At 40.7% G+C, this 19,694-nt stretch overlaps 2 protein-coding genes across 8 annotated transcripts in view; both read left to right on the top strand.

Annotated features, from left to right (window-relative positions):
- PDCD2L (programmed cell death 2 like) overlaps positions 1-957 on the top strand; it is a 28,294-nt gene extending 27,337 nt beyond the window's left edge. For both annotated transcript variants that reach the window (XM_070632539.1, XM_070632540.1), the window contains exon 7: positions 786-957. In XM_070632539.1, the coding sequence (XP_070488640.1) occupies positions 786-916 (131 nt within the window). In that variant the 3' untranslated portion in view covers positions 917-957. The remainder of the gene's footprint in view (positions 1-785) is intronic.
- Positions 958-5,792: 4,835 nt separating this feature from the next.
- The window catches only part of UBA2 (ubiquitin like modifier activating enzyme 2), a 36,684-nt gene continuing 22,782 nt past the window's right edge, over positions 5,793-19,694 (top strand). For 2 of the 6 annotated variants that reach the window (XR_011543715.1, XM_070632542.1), the window contains exons 1-6: positions 5,797-6,153; positions 7,917-8,000; positions 8,966-9,036; positions 10,994-11,058; positions 12,352-12,452; positions 13,956-14,077. Coding sequence is in view for 4 of the 6 variants with exons in the window: in XM_070632542.1 (XP_070488643.1) it covers positions 6,016-6,153; positions 7,917-8,000; positions 8,966-9,036; positions 10,994-11,058; positions 12,352-12,452; positions 13,956-14,077 (581 nt within the window). In the remaining 2 variants the exon portion in view is untranslated. Of the gene's footprint in view, positions 6,154-6,272; positions 6,708-7,916; positions 8,001-8,965; positions 9,037-10,993; positions 11,059-12,351; positions 12,453-13,955; positions 14,078-19,694 lie in introns of those variants that run through there. The other 4 variants (XR_011543714.1, XM_070632541.1, XM_070632543.1 and 1 more) reach the window with 3 other exon arrangements.

Below are 19,694 nucleotides of genomic sequence, written 5' to 3' on the forward strand. Positions count from 1 at the left end.
GCCTGCGTTTTTTTAAAGTATTTTTCCTGTGCTGCTCCAAAGCAGTTGCCCACCTCATCCTGTTGACTCCTGTTTTCCTATTCTGATATCAGCACGAGTTCCTGTTGCTCATATTTTCTCGGTGCCATTCTTCATGGCTCCATCCACTGATAAATCTCTATACATTCTTAGGATTTATTTTGTACTTTTTGCCTGAATCCTGTCTTAGAGGTAGTGTGTTCTGTTAGTGTGGCTAATTTTTGTAAGTGACTTTCAATGGTAGATAGTCTATACAGTTGTAATGAAGACTTGAGATTTTGGTTTATTTTTAAAGTATATTTTCCTGATAAGTCTGCTTTTCGTCGTCAATGATCACTTTTTGTAGGAAATGCTGTGGCTGTATTGTTACCAAAGACTAGTGGGCAGTGTTTTGCTTATTTTTTCAGCTTGTAAAATCTGTAGCAACACCAGTTCTCCTGATATTGAGCCATCTTTCCCTTCCCTTCTATTATTTTCTAGTTGCTTAATCTCTTTGTTGTACAGCAAACTCTTAAGATGTGCCAGGCTCTGTTCTAAGTATTTTACACGTATCAGCTTATTTAATCCCTCTCACAACAGCGTCATCATCATGGCAGTCATTATTCCAGAGAGGGGCAGTCACCTCCTCGCAGTGCTAGAGCTGGCATTTGAGCCCAGGCGTCTTGCTCCAGAGTCTGGGCTCTGTCCACTAAGCAAACTCTCAAATATTGAGTGTATCTCATAACATCCTCTCTTTGCTGGAATTCTGAATATGTTATATTTTTCAGGTTTTTCTGTGGAATTTGGAACAATTCTAATTTACACATGTGAGAAGAGTTGCTGGCCTCAAAATCACCAGACTCCCATGGAAGAATTTTGTATTATACAAGAGGACCCAGATGAATTATTATTTAAGTAGTGCATTTCCTTTTATTTGTATAAATTAAATTTTAATGTCCACATTTGTGTGCTTTTACCTCATTTCGACTCACAAGTTATTAACTCTTGATTTTAAGTGTCACCCTTTATGCTTTCTGGCACGCGTGCTGGGGCTGGAGCCAGGACTTAAGACCTGGCTGTGGGCTGGTTTAACCCTTCCAGGGTCGATGGCCTGTCTCCACAGTGGCAGCTCGGAATGTGGCTGCTCTGTAGCCCACAGGGCCGGTGTTCCCCACACAGGCAGCCTGGTGGTCATTCTATGAGGGAGCGCAGCTGAAGAGCCGTAAGCAGCCACCAGCCTGTAGTATGCCTGCCGCCTCTGCACTTCACTGCGCTCTCTTGCCATGCCTGGATGCCAACAGATCAAACCACTGGACCTGCTCCAGCTGCTGAGGCTCCCGCCCTGTGACATGAGCTGTTTGGACTTGCCCCGTGTTGCCCCACCCTAGGGTCCCTGCCCTCACCCACTCCCACCTTCTGCCCCTGCAGCATTACGGGAAGGGAGCCCCTTCTCTCTTCTGGACGTTGTCCCTCCATCCAGCTGTCCACCTTTCCAGTCTCCCCTGTCTCCATTCAGTTTTTTGTTATCAACCTCTTCCCTTCTGCTACCCCTTCATAATAGCATGAAAACACTCCCCCAAGCTGTGTACAGAGCTGCTCTTTGCCTGCCTAGGCAAGGAGACTGGGTATCAACATTAACAATTGGATTTGCTACTCTAGTAAGTGACACATTAGTTCCCTATTATAATGAGATGGGGTTTTCCTTCTGGGCACTGTGTGAGTGGTGAGAACCTACCTGATCCTCCCACCCTGGGGTCCCTGAGGGAAGGGGACTGGCTGCGTAGAAACTGAAGGTGCTGGTCAGTGAGGTTCCATGTCCACTGGATTTGAGGGACCCAAACTGAGCATAGCCCTGCTGAGGGAGGTGTTGATTCCTCCTTTCTCTGTCTTGCTGGAGAATTGACCACCAGTTCCCCTGTGGCACTTCTTCTGTGGGCAGAGAATGCCTCAGACTGGCAGACAACTTGCTCCAACTGGAGCAGAAAACAGACTGCTCAGATTTACAGGTACATTACTTTGGATTTGTTTAAATGGCCAGAGAGTACCCTCCTTTGATGAGAGGATGGAGCAAAATTGTTGCATTAGAGTTTGTTTTTCCAGATCAGAAGTTGTTACAGGGGCCAGGCTGGTGGCATAGTGCTTAAGTTCACATGCTCTGCTTCAGCGGCCTGAGGTTCACAGGTTCAGATCCTGGGCACAGACCTGGCACTGCTGGTCAAGTCACGCTGTGGCAGTATCCCACGTAAACTAGAGGAAGATTGGGACAGATGTTAGCTCAGGGATAGTCTTCCTCAAGCAAAAAGAGGAAGATTGGCAACAGATGTTAGCTCAGGGCTAATCGTACACACACAAACACACAAAAGTATTTATTTAGGGCCTGGCCTGGTGGCGCAGCAGTTAAATTTGCGCGTTCCGCTTCTCAGCGGCCCGGGGTTCACCAGTTTGGATCCCAGGTGCGGACATGGCACCGCTTGGCACGCCATGCTGTGGTAGGCGTCCCACATGTAAAGTGGAGGAAGGTGGGCATGGATGTTCGCTCAGGGCCAGTCTTCCTCAGCAAAAAGAGGAGGATTGGCAGCAGTTAGCTCAGGGCTAATCTTCCTCAAAAAAAAAAAATGCCATGCTGAGGCAGCGTTCCACATAGCAGAGCCAGAAGGACCGACAACTAGAATATACAACTATGTACTAGGGGGCTTTGGGGAGAAGAAGAAAGAAAGATTGGCAACAGATGTTAGCTCGTGTGCCAATCTTAAAAAAAAAAAAGTTGATGTAGACGTTTTCGGATACCCAAGCTAGGTGTCATGTTTTTGACTTTTAGAAGGAGACAGACTTCTCGTGCTTCCAACCAAACATTCTTAAATCTGATTAAACACACTTGCATCAGGTCTTATCTAAATAGAATACACATTTGCAGGGGCATTCCCGTGAAATATGTTTGCAACATATATTGTTAAGGAATCCAAATAAAATAAGTCTGCTGTGAGCCTACTTAAATGTAAAACTCTGCATGTTGCTGTGTACAAGACGTAGATCTAGAAAGACGAAGGCCAGCAGGCCCTGAGGAGTTGATTTAGGTGTGTGGTGTGAGTGGGGCTTTCAGTTCTTTCTTCCTGCACTTGTATCTTACTTGAGTTTCTTAAGGTGGGCCAGCGTTTTACACTTTATAAGCACTTAAACTGAGGCATAAGAGTTTATTTGAGCAAGAATCAATTGGAATCAGGCAGCATCCGAACTGGCAGGTGAAAAGGAGCTCCAAGGAGCTGTACAAAATGAAGGACTTGTAGGCAGAGGGCACAGGAACAAGAAAGTTAAAATGGCAAAAAAGGGGGTTGGTTATTGCAAGGTTAGTTTCCTTTAGGGGATGGCAGGGGTCCATCAGGCAGATGACCTAATGTGCTGATAGGTGATTCCTGACTGACTGGTTTAAGGTTCCATTTCTGGGAGAGCTGAAAGTGTAATAAAGTCTCAGCTTGGAGATGTGGAACTTAGCATAGGCATATTGTCTTGCTTTTAGCAACACACAAAGAAAAGCAAAGCCTTAGAGTTAGGGGTCCAGCCCAGCTGAGGCAAGGGGAAGAGAAGGGAGGCAGGTGAAGCCAAGGAAGGTGGCTCCCGTCCCCTGAGTGTCTAGAGAGAAGGAAGGTCAGCCTCCTGTGAAGGGCCTCCGTTAAATTTAGCTGCCAGCAGGGGGCGCAGTTGTGAAAGCCAGGCCAATAGGAGGGAAGCAAGATCAGCACCCCAGAGTTGGTAAAAGCACTATGCAGGGGTGCCCTCCAACCCTGTTGGGTGCTCTGGCCCTTCACCTCATGCATCAGCCCAGCAGCCTGAGCACTCCTCAGAGACCTCCTTGGTGTGGTTGTTGAACCAAGCAGCTGATGAGAGACCACAGAAGTCACAAGCATTTTCCTACGTTCTCCATCTTTTCCCTTTTTCTTCTAATAATTTTTTTTTAAAGATTTTATTTCTCCTTTTTCTCCCTAAAGCCCTCCTGGTACATCATTGTATATTTTTTAGTTGTGGGTCCCTCTAGTTGTGGTATGTGGGACACTACCTCAGCATGGCTTGATGAGCCGTGCCATGTCCACACCCAGGATCCAAACCAGCGAAACCCTGGGCCACCGAAGTGGAGCGCACAAACTAACCACTCAGCCACGGGGCCCGCCCCTAATAATTTTTTTTTTAGTTTAAAATTAACATTTTCCTTGAGGAGCATGAGCATCTGAGAAATATGGAAAAGTTTAAAGAAGAAGTAAAAATTACCCACAATTCTGATACCAGCTCATCACAAGGTTGACACAAGGGAAGCCACATTATAGAAAAGAAACCATATTGTAACTTTAAATGACCTCTGACTAACTGGCCCAGACATGCTCTGTAGATTAGATTTTGTGGCCCCTCCCAGCTGCTTTAAGATGATAACTTTGTTCTTTTGGGTTCTTTAGGAATGTGATGTCCCCAGGCAGAGCGTCTATGCTGATAGCTATCATCAATGACAACTGAAAGATCAGGATGTTGCTCCATTCTCTGATGCATACCCAGTAAAACAAAAGACTATGGGGAACTGGGACCAGATGTCTGGCCCCATGCAGAGACCAGCTGCCTCCCCCACCTGGAGACAAGCCCATATACAACTGGCCTGTAGTGGTTTGGGAAGATGGTTCTTTCCAACATGAGTAAGCCATCTTCCCTCTTGCTAGCAAGGTGTAATAAAGTCCTTTCTCTCCTACCACCTTGCCTCCTCACTATTGGCATGTCTTGTGGTGGGCAGATGACCCACATTGGGCAGTAACAATTCCACCACACATAGATGCACAAAAATATTAACTGTAGTTATTTTCTTCCTTTTTTTAAAATATTTTTTGTTTTTACAAAATTTAATCAATTAAATGGTTTTGTATCTTTTTCATTTGACATTATTGTGTGAGCATTTCCCCCATCAATATTTTCCCGCAACATAATTTGTAACTGCTGTAAAGTATTTTTTAAAAATGTGCACAGGGCTGGCCCGCTGGCTGAGTGGTTGGGTTCATGTGCTCCACTTTGGCGGCCCAGGGTTTCACCAGTTTGAATCCTGAGCACAGACATGGCACCGCTTGACAGGCCATGCTGAGGTGGCATCCCACATGCCACAACTAGAAGGACCTACAACTAAAAATATACAACTATGTGCGGGGGGGCTTCGGGAGAAAAAGGAAGAAAATAAAATCTTAAAAAAAAAAATGTTCTTCAAAAATGTGATACAATTTTGGGCAGTTTGTTTTTTCCATTTTTTGTTCTTGTGATGAACATCTCTTTGGCTAAACCTTTTTTTTTTTTAATCAGTGGTAACTGCTATAGGATAAATTCCTAGAATTGGAATGAATGAGTCAAAAAGCGATGCACGATTTTAGGGTTTTTGAAATCATACTGCGAAATTACCCTCTAGAAAGCTTTGCTTTAGCATCCTTAGCTGTGGTGTATAGGAGTGCTTGTTTTCCTATCGTTTGTGAACAGTGTTACACTTGTTCTTTTTAGTGGTTTAATGGCTGAAAATAATTTGAATACCATTTTGCATGTATTTGATATCATTTTAATATGCTTATTGATCATATCGTCCATCTTTGTACATGCTTATTTGCATCCTTTGCCTCTATTTTTAGTTTGGTTGACATTTGTTTTCTTAATTTGTCAGAGCTCTTTACATATAGGGACATCTATTTTCTAACATACAGTGAGTCTTGCCTGGGAATTCGAACCCCAAGCTAAAAGGCTACCCTTACGCTTCTTAGGCGGGATAGCGGGTCTGCGCGCGCCGCTGAGAAGCCAGATCTGGCTGGAGCGCGGCCAGAGGTGCGAGCCGCCTCTCGTCCGCACCCAGCCGGCGACCCGCCAGGTCCCCTCCGCGGGCGCGGCCCGCCCGACGCCGGCCGGGGGCGCAGTGCGCAGGAACGGAAGCCGGGCCGCCCCTCCCCCACCCGCTTCCGGCCGCGGCTCGCTTCTCCCGCCTCCGCCTCCGCCGCGGCTCGTGGTCGTCCCGCCATGGCACTGTCGCGGGGGCTGCCCCGGGAGCTGGCCGAGGCCGTGGCCGGCGGCCGGGTGCTGGTGGTGGGCGCGGGCGGCATCGGCTGCGAGCTCCTCAAGAACCTCGTGCTCACCGGCTTCTCCCACATCGACCTGGTGAGCGCCGGGCGTGCGCGCGGCTGAATGGCGGGCCGTGGTGCCGGGGCCCGGAGCGGGGCACCGGAGTCGGGGGCGGCGGCAGGCCGAGAGGCCCGGGGGCGTGGTGCCCGCCGCGAGGGGGCCCCTCGGCGCAGCCCGAGCGCGCCTCGCCGCGCGCCGGACTCCCACGGAGGCCGCGGGCCCGGGTCTTCCGGGCGTCCGGCGGCGGGCCGCCCCCCGCCTCCGGCAGCGCCGATTTGTGGCGGTTCTGGGGTGTGGACGCGCGCGGCCTCGTGTCTTTTTGCTTCGGGGCAGTTCCCCAGCTTCCCGGGAGGCAGGGTGACTGTTGGAATCCCTCGTGGATGTTGTGACTGTTCCGTTCGAGGTCCCCTTAATTCGGAATAATGCTCCAGAGCAGCGGGTGGCGGCGGCAGCCGGTACCCACCGAGCGCTCGTGCCGAGCCCGCGCCGTCCGGGCGGTTGCCTCGCGTTGGCGCGTTGAGCCTTCGCTGCCACTGCGAGGATGCGGACGCTGTTTTCATCCCGTTATGTTTTTAACAGATGAGAAGAATGTGAGATGCGCTGGGGTTTAGTAACTTACCTTGGGTCACGAAGCAAGTGGCAGGACTCCTTTGGGGCTCCCGCTCTTCTTTCTGGGTGCGATCGCCGTGGCTGTCGTTGTCACTGTAGATAGTACACACGCTTATTTCGTTAAAGATGTTGGCTGGGATTTTAGCTTCTGCATTGATGTATAGTGACTGGAAGCCACTGTAATTTGAAATCAAGTTATTTCTAAACTTTTTGGATGTTGGAGATGTTACCTAGAAATTGGATGTGAGTGTAAAGTGTCTTAAGGTGTAGTGGGAACATGAAAAATACAGTAGAGGTGGCCGGCAGAAAGAGTGAATGAGTGACTGCGGGGAACAGAATTTACACATTTTCCCTTTGGCTTTTGTAGAGTTAGTCTTCCCATCCAGATCCGTACAAGTCCAAATATGATTGTGCCTTAGCTGATAACTACTGATAGTTCTTTAAAAGAACCATTTCCTAATAGACACGACAGTGAATTTGGGCACCTGAAAAATAAATGCTGATCCTTTATTAGGTTTAATTTTTGTAGTAAATTTAGAAAGTACAAGTAAAAAATGTTTAGGTGGTTATATGCTTTGATGATTTTCACAGATTACAACCAAAATCATTAGGATGTTTCACAATTAGAACATTTGATTACTCTTCATCTAAATTTATTGAAATGGAATGAAAATGGCTTTAGTTATTCTTATTTTCTTTTATATTTACTTTTTAGCAGCAATTTGGGTAAGACTTAAAACATGACACTTTTTAACCTTGTATAGAAGTTTCCCTTCATAACCCTCAAGTAATAATCGTAAATGAAACTCTGTACGGGTAAGGACTTTCGAATTAAAGATAGCAGCAAGTGAATTACGTAAGGAATTATGTAATGCACTTTCAATAAATACGCATAATTTTATGCCATCTAAGGAATTTCCTAACATATTTGCTGGGATGATTAAACAACGAAAAATGTATCCTTTCTAAAATGTTTTTGAGAAAATTATCTCAGATTACATCTTGGGTATTTTTAAAATATGCATTAAATCATTTTTTATCAATTTAACAATTTTGGTATTATTGGTCGAAAAGCATCTTCTCCACTAATGTAGCACGTCAAAAGTTCTGGGTTACGGATGCTGAGGATAGTGATACTGCTCAAACATACTAGAAAAATTGTGGTTTATTTTGGATTTATGCGTTTGTAGATTGATCTGGATACTATTGATGTCAGCAACCTCAACAGGCAGTTCTTGTTTCAAAAGAAACATGTTGGAAGATCAAAGGCCCAGGTAACTGTATTTCTCCTACCATTTCTCTTTATCGATTCAATTATATTTCCACTCTTTGGTGGATCTTTTATTTATGGTATCAGGTTAATTTGGACTCAGTAGGAGGGAGAATATGGGGGAAGCTATCTCCTTTTAGCTGAGGGGTGTGAAGAATAAAGATATGTTGAATAAAGGGCTAAAATGGAAGTGTTCTACCCAATCCTGTAGTGGTGTCCCCTGCGTGTGTACATTTCTGATTGTTTACTTATGATTAGCCTTGTGATCCTTGGCTAGGAGTTGACTGCTCCTATATTTGGGGGCAAGAGAAGCTACAGCCTATGCAGTTGTCCCTTTAAGAAGAAGACAGCTTCCCCTGAGGTTCTAGACACCTGGACCTTTCTTTAGTTGTTTGGTTCCCTGAATCCATCTTGATTCAGGGTTTAAAACATCTCTTCCCTTCGCCTTTCTCCTAGCCTTTTTGGCAAACTCCCACTCTTTTCTCCTTTTAGTTTTCAAATTTTGGCTCCGTTCTCGAAGAGTACTTTCCTAAACCTCTTAGACTAAATCAGGTCTTCCTCTCAAAACAACTTCTACTTTTTCTGTGTATCATTTGTCATAGTTTATAGTTCCATTTATCTAGGAGGTTATTTGGTTACTATCACTGTTGCTTACCAAGTGCCTTATATACAGATCCTGGTAGAAGAGGCTCGGTAGATATTCGTTGAATGAATGACACTTGGTTACTACATTTTCTATTTGTGTAGAAGTGTATATGGGAGGGGGCGGTTCCCCAGTTTATAAATATGTGTATATAGCTTAATCTTAATGAAATTTTTTGTCACATTTTTGTTTTAGTTTTTAATATAAATAAGACATTATGTAAGTAGGTGAAACAATTGTTGTCTGCCATAAAAACATTTCAAATACAGATAGAAATGTTGTAGTAATTTAGTATATTAGTAATTTAGTGTTGTTTGTTTTTCCAGGTTGCCAAAGAAAGTGTACTGCAGTTTTACCCGAAAGCTAATATCATAGCCTACCATGACAGCATCATGAAGTATGCTCTGATTGTTGTGTTGCAAAATTGTGTTTGCTGTGGATTTTTAATTAAACCTTTAAAGTATAAGATATTTTTATTAGCCAAATATATGAGCTCAAAGTCATTCTGTTTTCTTAAAATGATTTTTCTAGAATAATTAAAATGTGGTAGGTTTGCCCATGTAGGTTAAGTGGTGTTCTTTTACAGTTTATATGTGATTTGAATGATTTAGATAAGAAGTGAGGTATTTTAATACTTTCAGTAAATAAGTTACAGTCATGCGTTGCTTAATGACAGGACACATTCTGAGAAACGTGTTGTTAGCTGATTTCATCCTTGTGCTAACATCATAGAGTATACTGAAGGGGAACAAAATTTCCCACCCCAAATTGAATCACTTAAACATGAAGACTATTTTAGGCTATTTTTCAGAAACAAAAGACTCGTTCTTGTTACCTCCCCCTTAACTGCCTAAAATAATGCAGATTAAAAAACCTGTCTCAGGGAGCCACCTGTCACCTTAGCGTGACATAAACTAGGTGGTAGACAGGGCGGAGCCTGGAAAAGCCTGTTTGTTTGGCTCTGCACCGTGTTCTTCTGTTTCTCTGTGGCCAGACAAGCTCTTATTTTCCAACCATTTGCTCCTTTTCATCTACCTGTCAGTTGCCTGCCTTCTTTTGAAGTCCCTGATTCTTCCCACCCTCAACATGTTTTTTAGCTGAGGATGGTATTTAAGGTGAGGGCTTCAGCCATTTTGGTGAGTTACTTGGTTTTCCTAGGTTTCTTCCATGTATACATTTTATTAAACTTTTGTTTGTTTTTCTCCTGTTAATCTGTCATGTCAATTTAATTTTTGGATCAGCCAGAAGAACCTAGAAAGGTAGAGGAAAATTTCTTCCTCCTCTACAGTGTTTAGTCAAACCTAGGTAGTATAGTCTACTACACAGCTAGGCTATATGGTGCTAATCTCAGGAGACCACTGTTGTATACGCGGCCTGTCATTGGCCAGGCGTCATTATGTGGTGCATGACTGTACTTGGAAACTTATAAAGGACCTTATATTCTTGTTTTAAACTAAAAGATATTGTAAACTATGGAAAATCCTTCTATGTGATGATTCAGACTTTTCTAAATATATTGCTCTCATTCTCATCGATTTCAGCTGTGGCCTTTTTTAGTTTAAAAAGCTCCCTCCAGAAATAATTTATTAGGAGCTTCTGTAGTATAACAGTGAGAATTGTGATGGGGCAGTAGTTTTGACAGTACATAAATACGCTCTGATCTCAGTCAAGATAAATGAGTAAATATATAATTTTGGAGGTGTTGGGGCAAAAGAGCCCTGGGCCTAAATTATCCTTTATCTGTAGTTGTTGTCTAGTTCACAAGTAAATGGTATTGAAAATGATGAGTTTTTGTTTGAGGTCTGGAATTAGAGAAAGTCTTACACTTTTTTAGGGAGTTTGTATCTCCAGCTTCCTTTTTATTCTCTGGATGTTTGCTCTACAAGCCTGTCTGTAGCCCTACAACCTCCTTACCCTGTGTTGCTTTCCCAGTGCTGCTAAAAGCAGGGACCCTAGGGGCCTGAACCCTGGCTGATCCTGACCATGTGAGGTGAGGCTGGAGGCCAGGCAGATCCTGGGAATGTGTTCTTTGTATGTTCCCAGGCACTTGCTGCCTGGAGGCGGCCTGGTGGGACTAGTGCCATCTTTCTGCCAGTTTGAGATTCCGTTCTTGTGCCCTAGGTAGCTGGCCAAAAAGGATGTGTAGTCCCTCATAGGAATTAGGAGGAAATAATTTCTTCAAGATCTACCTATGGTGTTTGGAAGAAGTCAGCCCTATCTATATGGTAGAGACCCCAAATAGCAATTATTTTTGCACCATTACTATAATATGCTTTTTAGAACCCTGTATTATACTGTGAAGATCATGTGTAAGGCCAGTTGTTTTGGTGACCTTTTTTTGTTTTACTTTGTAGCCCTGACTATAATGTGGAATTTTTTCGACAATTTATATTGGTTATGAATGCTTTAGATAACAGAGGTGAGATAATTTTAATACTTTTAATTTCTAAGTATTTCCTTTCCTCCATAACAAGGCTGTTTACACATTTAGTATTAATTAAAATATTTCCTTATTATTTAGAACTTAAAGACCTAAAGGGAACTAAGATCAGATTTAAAGCTTGCCAATTAATTGTAATTTTAACTAGAACTGGTTCCAGGAAGGAATTTAGCTATCATAGACTTTGTTATTTCTCCAAAAGGTGTGAATATAGGGCAAGTTAAAGTTGCTAAAGAGGATGACTGCATAGGGTGTGTGCATGTGTGTATGCTTCAGGTTAGCCCAGCACTTCAGCACAACGTGACTCCTTCGTTTATGTGGAAATCTAAGAAATACCGATGCCCAGATCTCACCCAATGCCAATTCAATCAGATTCTGTGAATGGGGCCTGGACATCATATGTTTTCAGAGGTCCCAGCGGATTCTAAAGTAAAACGTGCTGAAAACCACTGTTCTGAGAATGAGGCAACAGGACGCCAGAGTTACTGTAGAAGCCCTGGCTCTTTAATTACGTTAGGTGTATCTGGTGCCATGAGGTATCAGGCTGGGTTCTAGTAGATGTACACATTTTAGACTGTTTAAGCTTTTTACTAGATAGGGTGATGTTTCATTTAATCAAGTATTGTGTAGCCAGTCATTGTTAACAAATCTGTTTGTCTGGAATGTGGGGGTGAAAATAATAATATTCCTTGCCTGTAATTACTTCCACATGTAAAAATAGATCTGTCAAGTGAGTTTGTAACAATTTTGGACCAGAAATACCAGAAGAAAAAATACACAAAGTAGCATGAGAAAGGGTCAGAATGACTCTTTTAACTGTACTTAGATTTTTTTCCCTTAGCTTTAAACTACCTTAATATTTCCAAGTTGATATTCCACATTCTCCATTTACTTCCATGTATTACTTGCTAATTATATTAGAATGATTGCAAGTTAAGGGCCTAGAACACATTGAAACAATGTTTTAGCCAAGGTTAATAAAGTAGGCAAAGCAATAGAAGAGGAAGATGGCACTTTGGGATTAAAAATTATGTATGGGGTGCTTTTCCTGGAGTGAGTTTGTGATAGAAATTTCTTAATGTTTGAAATTTTGCTAGTGAATGTCTCTTAAATGTCTGTTAACAGTTGTAGTACTCTAGTCATAGCTATAAGAAAATTGAACATAAAATAAAAACAGTAAGAAATAGTTTGGGTAAGTGTCATCCTAATAAAAGGTAACTAATTTATTTTTTTTCCTTCATAAACTCCTGCTAACTACTATTTTTCTTCCAGCTGCCCGCAACCACGTTAATAGGATGTGTCTGGCAGCTGGTGTCCCTCTTATTGAGAGTGGAACTGCTGGTTATCTTGGGCAAGTGACTACTATCAAAAAGGTAAAGAAAGTTTTTTTACTTCCCAAATATTTATTTGGGACCTTAAGGAGAGAAGAAGTAAACTTTGAATTTATATGATATGGGCTGGTCCGCATCTAAGACGTAAGGATTTTTGTGCCCCTGTAAAACTTAAGATGCTGTAAAGGTCCCCAAAAGAGTGTAGGCAGAGATCTTTTTGCTCTGTGCTGCTTTGTTTCACTTAGCTTGTGTGTTGAAATCCTGAGACTGGTAAGCATAATAAACTTGGCTTTTAAAAGTGTTTGTGGCCATCAGACTATGTGTCATGCTGTAGTTGATATATGGTAAACCAGAGGTCTGAAAAGCTACTTTTTGTCTAAAGATATCTGGATTTATAGATCTAAAGAGGACTTTGAAAAAAAGTTGCAGTATATTTGTGAAATATTTCAAACATTTAGATAAAACTAGAGAATAAGAGAGCAAATACCTGTGAACGCATAACCCAGTTTTATAAAATCTCAGCATTGTGATTCATTTGCTGTTCATATCTTTTTTCTTTTAGTTCTTTTAAGAAATTAAACGTAGATACATATGAAGAATCATTTTGCAGGTTTTGAAACTAAAAGGAATTATTCACTACTTAAAATATGGTAATTTTGTCCGCTATTTGGCAGTTTATCCTTGTTGAGAATTGTGGCTCTACTTCATTTGTATTAACTGTTAAATATTACTCTTAGAAGCTTATTTTGTATCATTCAGTAAAGACTGTTGTAAATATCAATGTGTACTAAATTTAGTTAAATCGGTGGGGCCTTCAGGATATGTTGATAGGTCAAGGCAGTAGTTCTTTTTTTTTTTCCACTGTGATATGAGGGATGACTGCTGTATGGCTGTCCCCAGGAAAGCGTATTGGAAGGACCCTAGAAATGGCTTTAGGGAGAAAACCCTGGATCTTTTGTAATTTACATTAACGCATTATTTGCAGGTTTTTATTCTTTAACCATTGTTGGAAAGATATTACTCATACCATGCTCCTAAGGCACTAGTATGTATTACGACTGAGGTTGAGAATTGCTCAGATGAAGAATGTTCATTTGATGGTTTTGAAAAATTGTCTCAGATGCCATAGACTTCTGGGGATTCCTTACAGTGTAACTTTAAATGTAATCCTATGTATTAAAAGAAGAAGAAGAATATTTGGTTTGGTAATACCTAGGATTTTTCCATGTGTCTAGATAGCTCTTGAAATTAATACTTCTAGTTCATTTAATTTATTTGGCTTTTTGTAAGTGATGTTCCCTGGACCAGGAGTCAGGAGTTCTGGCTTAGCTTTAGTTGTGACTGTGGTGGTTCAGTTAGCTGTGATGTTACAGTTCTTTATCTGTAAAGTAACAATTTTGGAGTCACTAATACTTCAAAATTTTCTTCACAGTATGAAACCCAGTTGGAATGTAGATGAATTAATGAGATGTTTATGATTATATTACCTTATAACGTTGAAAACCATCATGGGATAAATGTTTTTCTCGTATCCTGACTTTGTAGGGTGTGACTGAGTGCTATGAGTGTCATCCCAAGCCGACCCAGAGAACTTTTCCTGGCTGTACAATTCGTAACACGCCTTCAGAACCTATCCATTGCATCGTTTGGGCAAAGTATTTGTTCAAGTAAGAGTATATGTATTTCTGCATATATTTTCAGTACTGATGATGGAAAATGGGGATCATGTTTTATTTAAATACCTTGGAGAAATTGTGCTTAGGATGATTGTTATTTTAAATATGGTAAAGGGACACTTCAGTAGCTTTCTTGTGATATTTCTTGGGTTAAATTAAATTCAGCTAACATTCATTACATGCCTGTTAGATGCCGTGGATTATTTAGAAGGCTTAGTTTGATAACAGAGACAGGCATGTAACTAAATGAATGCAAATCTATATATTTGGAAATATAAAAACATACTTGTAAATAACTCATTGGTTAAAAAAATCATAATGAAAGTTAAAGATAATTTGTAACGATAGATGTGAAACTTGTAGGGTGCATCAAATGTGGTAGTTGGAAGAAAGTTATAGGCTTACACACGTGAAGAAAGGTGAACATTAATGAGCTAAAGATCCAACTCACGTTAGAAAAAGAACAACAGAATAAACTCAAAAAAATTAAAAGGAAGCATATAATTAAGGTACAAGCGAAAAAAATTTGCACGTTTGTTCTTGAAAAGGAGAGGAGAGAGAAATAACTAAATGGAGAATGTAATCTCAGCACAGATTAGAATGATAAGAAAAAAAATTTAATGATCCAGTTCATTAAACTGACTCGAAATAGGAAGCTCGACTAGCTCTTTGCCTTAGGGAAATTTAATCAATGGTTTAAATTCTTCTGATTAATACACCAAACCTATAGCTAACGAGTGGTGAAGGTCCATGCCTGGGATCTGAACTCATAAACCCAGGCCACCAAAGTGGAGCCTGTTGAACTCAACCAACACACCACCGGGCTGGCCCCCTCAGAGAAATTTTTTTTTTTAAAGATTTTATTTTTCCTATTTCTCCCCAAAGCCTCCCGGTACATAGTTGTATATTCTCAGTTGTGGGTCCCTCCAGTTGTGGCATGTGGGACACCGCCTCAGCATGGCCTAGATGAGCAGTGCCATGTCCGCGCCCAGGATCCGAACGGGCCGGTGAAATCCTGGGCCGGCGAAGCAGAGCGTGCAAACCCAACCACTCGGCCATGGGGCCAGCCCCAAGAAATTTTTTTAAAAATTGAGTACTTAGTTCATGTCATGGGGCTATCATGTTGAGGCTCTTATGGGATAAAAAGAAAACTGCAAGACATTCTCATTCATAACTGTAAATATGAAAATCTTTTCCAAAACATTAACATACAAATCTAGAATTGTATAAAACAAAAAATATACCATGACTAAGTTCTCTTTATTCCAGGAATGCAAGCTTGGTTTAACACTAGAATAATCTATAAATATCATTCACTTCGTTAAAAAAATTAAAAGAGAAACTATATAACCTTCACTGATGTAAAAAAAGCATTTGGTAAAATTTAGCAAATAGCCTTTCATGACAAAAATTCTTAATAAAATAGGAAGAGAACTTTATCAACCTAATAAAAGGTATCTTCTAGAAACCTACAGCAAACTTTGGTTTTCTTTATTTTTTTATTAAGTTATAATGTATATACACTCAGAAAAGTATATGTGTAATGGTATAACGACAAAATTTCACAAAAAATAACTTGCAAGCTTTATTTATTTGGCAAACTTTTTTTTTCTTTCTAATAGCCTTTACTTTTCAGAACATTTTTTAGATTTATGGAAAAAGTAAGAAGATAGTACAGAGTTCCCACGTCCAGTTTCCTCTGTTCTTAACATATTAGTCTGATACATATGTGACAGTTAATCAACCAATACTGATACATTATTTATTAACCAGAGTCTATAGTTTATCTAGATTTCCTTAGTTTTTACCCTATATCCTTTTTCTGTTCCAGGATATTGTATTACAGTTAGTTGTCATGTCTCTGTAGGCCCCCCTTGGCTGTGACAGCGCTCAGACTTTCCCTGTTTTTGATGACCTTGATAGTTTTGAGGAGTACTGGTGAGATATTTTGTAGGATGTCCCACTATTGGCATTTGTCTGATGTTTTTCTCATGGTAATACTGTGATTATGGGTTATTGGGAGGAAGACCACACAGGTAAATTGCCATTTTCATCACATCATATGAAGGTACTGTATTATCGATATGATTTATGACTGTTAATGTTGGCCTTGATTATTTAACTAAGGTAGTTTTTGTCAGGTGTCTTCACTATAATGTTAGTCCTCCCATCCCTTTTTTTTCTGTATTGTACACCTAAGGGTTGGGGAGCTGTGTTCCACCTACTTGAGGGCAGAGTATCTACATAAATTATTTGGAGTTCTTCTGCCTGGAAGATTTGTTTCTTCTCACCCATTTATTAATTTATTCAATCATTTATTTATATCAGTATGGACTCATAGATGTTGAATATATTTAATAGTACTTTGGGTTATACTCGATTACTACTTTATTTTGTTGTTCAGATTGTTCCAGGTTTGGCCATTATGAGTTGTTTCAGTTGCCTCTGTGCTGTTTGACATACATCAATGTGTGTTTTTTTGGAGCAATTCCTTACTTTCTGGTACTACAAGATGGTCCAGGCTCATCTTGTATATTTCCTACCCCAATTCTACATCAGACATTTCTCTAAGGAGCCCTGCTTCTTTTTATTGAAGAATGGTATTAGAAACCAAGATCTGAGTGCTTAGGCATGCTAATGGAGTCATTCCTTTTAGGCCCTCTTAGCTGACAGAGCAAAAAGTATATTTATACTAATCTGTATATACACAAACACTAAATATTTCTATGCTCAACCATCTGCCTCCAACTTTAATCCATTACTACATGGATCATTCTAGTTTCCTCCCCTTGCTTATCTGTAAACTGCTCTCCAGTAGTCCTAAATCTGTCTCCCACAATTTGCCATCCATATACTTAATACAAGCATTATTATTATTTTTTTTTTAAAGATTTTATTTTTTCCTTTTTCTCCCCAAAGCCCCCCGGTACATAGTTGTGCATTCTTCATTGTGGGTTCCTCCAGCTGTGGCATGCGGGACGCCGCCTCAGCGTGGTCTGATGAGCAGTGCCATGTCCGCGCCCAGGATTCGAACCAACGAAACACTGGGCCGCCTGCAGTGGAGCGCGCGAACCCAACCACTCGGCCACGGGGCCAGCCCCAATACAAGCATTATTTTTAATGATAATTTTAAAGCATCCCATTTGAAATCAGGGACTATGTGAGGATGCTTGTTATTGCTGCTTCTATTTGGTTTTGTAATGAAGTTCCTAGACAGCACAATAAGACAAGAAGAAGAAAATATAGCCTTAAGAATTGGGAAAGGAAGAAACAAAGCTCTTGCTATTTGCATACAATATAGTTAAACTACATAAAAAACTCCAAAGATGGGGCAAGCCCCGTGGCCGAGTGGTTAAGTTTGTGCACTCCACTTCTGTGGCCTGGGGTTTGCTGGTTAGGATCCTGGGTGCAGACCTAGCACTGCTCATCAAGCCATGCTGAGGCAGCGTCCCACATGGCACAACCAGAAGGACCTACAGTTAGAATATACAACTGTGTATTCGGGGGGCCTTGGAGAGAAGAACAAAAAAAAGAAGATTGGCAACAGATGTTAGCTCAGGTACCAATGTTAAAAAAAAAAATCAAGCTTCCAAAGACTCTATAGCGAAGTTATTAGGAATATGACAGCTTAGCAACATGGCCAACTAAAAGATTATAAAAGATCAGCTGCATTTCTATACAAAGCATCAGACAGAAAATGTCTTTGCAAATAGATAACTCGGTTTAAAATCATATAACTAATTATAAAAGATAATTAAATATAAAGCATCTAAAAACATTAAAGTACCTGAGAATAAATCTAGACCCAATATAGAAAATTAGTGATTATTGGAACATAAAAAGAAGTACCAAATAAAAGGGGAACGGTGTGTGTTTGTGGATCAGAAATCCCAATATTGTCGCTCTATCATTTGTCTCCAAATTGATCTCTAGATTCAATGCCATTCTAATTTAAACCTCATCAGGGATTTTACTGGAAGCTGTTCAGCTGATTCTAAAGTTTATATGGAAGAATAAAGCCTAAGAGGAATGAAAACATCCCTGGACAAGAATAAGTTGAGGTGACTCTAACAGATGTCGAGAGTTAATATAAGCTAAAAATCATTTAGTGTATTGCTGGTGCAGAGATAGAAAAACAGACCATGACTGAGGTTGCATAGTAGATCCCAGTTGAAAGAAGGGATTAAATAAAAGTTAGGATGATTCATTATCAATGTGGAAAAATTATATTCTCTACTTCAGACAGTGTATAGAAATTAAGTCCAGATGGATTAAATATTTAGGCAAAATACTTACGATGTGAAAGGTAAAACTAAGTCTTTCTAATATAGGGGAAAATCTTTATCCTCAATGTTAAGGGACAGTTTCTCAAGACATTAAAAGTGTTAACCATAAAAGAAGGATTGATAACACCCAAATTCATTAAATATCTCTTGTATTCAAAAGACATTAAATGAAGTGTTAATAAGCCATTATGTGGGAAAAAATATTTACAACATGTAATCAGCTAAAAATTGTAATCTGAAATATGTCCCTGTAATCAAAAAGAAGACAACCTGACAAGATAATAGAAACAGGCGTTCACTTACAGGGAAACCCAAATAGGCAGTAAGCAAATGAAGGTATGTTTAACTTTATGACTAACTTGCAAAAGTAAGAATAAAAGCACAATAACATTATTTTACACTTACTAGTTCGACAAAACATTAAGTCTGGAGAGGAAGTGAGTCGATAGGAGCTCTTACATGCCATTATGGGGATGTAAATTGGTACAACTCCTGTGGGAAACAAATGGGCGTTTTCTTTTAAAAGATCAGCTCCTGAGCTGATATCTGTTGCCAGTCTTCTTTTTTTTTCTTTCTTCCCTGGAAAGCCCGCCAGTACACAGTTGCATATTCGAGTTGTAGATCCTTCTGGTTGTGTTAGGTGGGACACCGCCTGAGCATGGCTTAATGAGCAGTGCCATGTCTGTGCCCAGGATCTGAATAGCAAAACCCTAGGCCACCGAAGCAGAATACCTGAACTTAACCACTCGGCCATGGGGCTGGCCCCAAATGGGCATTTTCTTGTAGTCTCTCAGGAGCTTTGAGGTTATAGTTTTTGGGTTTTGTTTTTTTGTTTACTGTACAAAGAATTCCTTTGAGATAACTTTTTTATAAGTCATGTGCTTGAGGAAAGGTTAGAAAAACAATTTTTAGGATAACTTGGTAAAAAGGCGGATTTCAACTTAATAATTTTATATTGTTTCTTAAGACTCTGAAGTAGTAAAGATACATACTACCGCGAAAACAAATGTATTTACTGCTGAATGTCCTGTACCTGGAGCGTTGGCCGGCACAGAGCAGGTGTGTGATAATGTTTGTTGAACAGCTACCTGCAGGTGTGCTTCACAAACCTTATTCTGGCATTAAAGTGTTGTCCAAGTTGGAGTGTAAAAGCTGCTCGTCTAGTTCTTGATCAAACATTGTAATGGAAATTTGCAGAGCCTGGCTGACAGGAATGAGTATAGGTCTACTGAAATTGCGCCTTGCTTGTGTTGTGGTTGAAATCAGGATGAACGCTGTCTGAACAGATTGCTTTAATACTTTCAAGTTTATGGAGTATAATT

The sequence above is a fragment of the Equus przewalskii genome, chromosome 9, assembly GCF_037783145.1.
Source record: "Equus przewalskii isolate Varuska chromosome 9, EquPr2, whole genome shotgun sequence".
Taxonomy (NCBI): domain Eukaryota; kingdom Metazoa; phylum Chordata; class Mammalia; order Perissodactyla; family Equidae; genus Equus; species Equus przewalskii.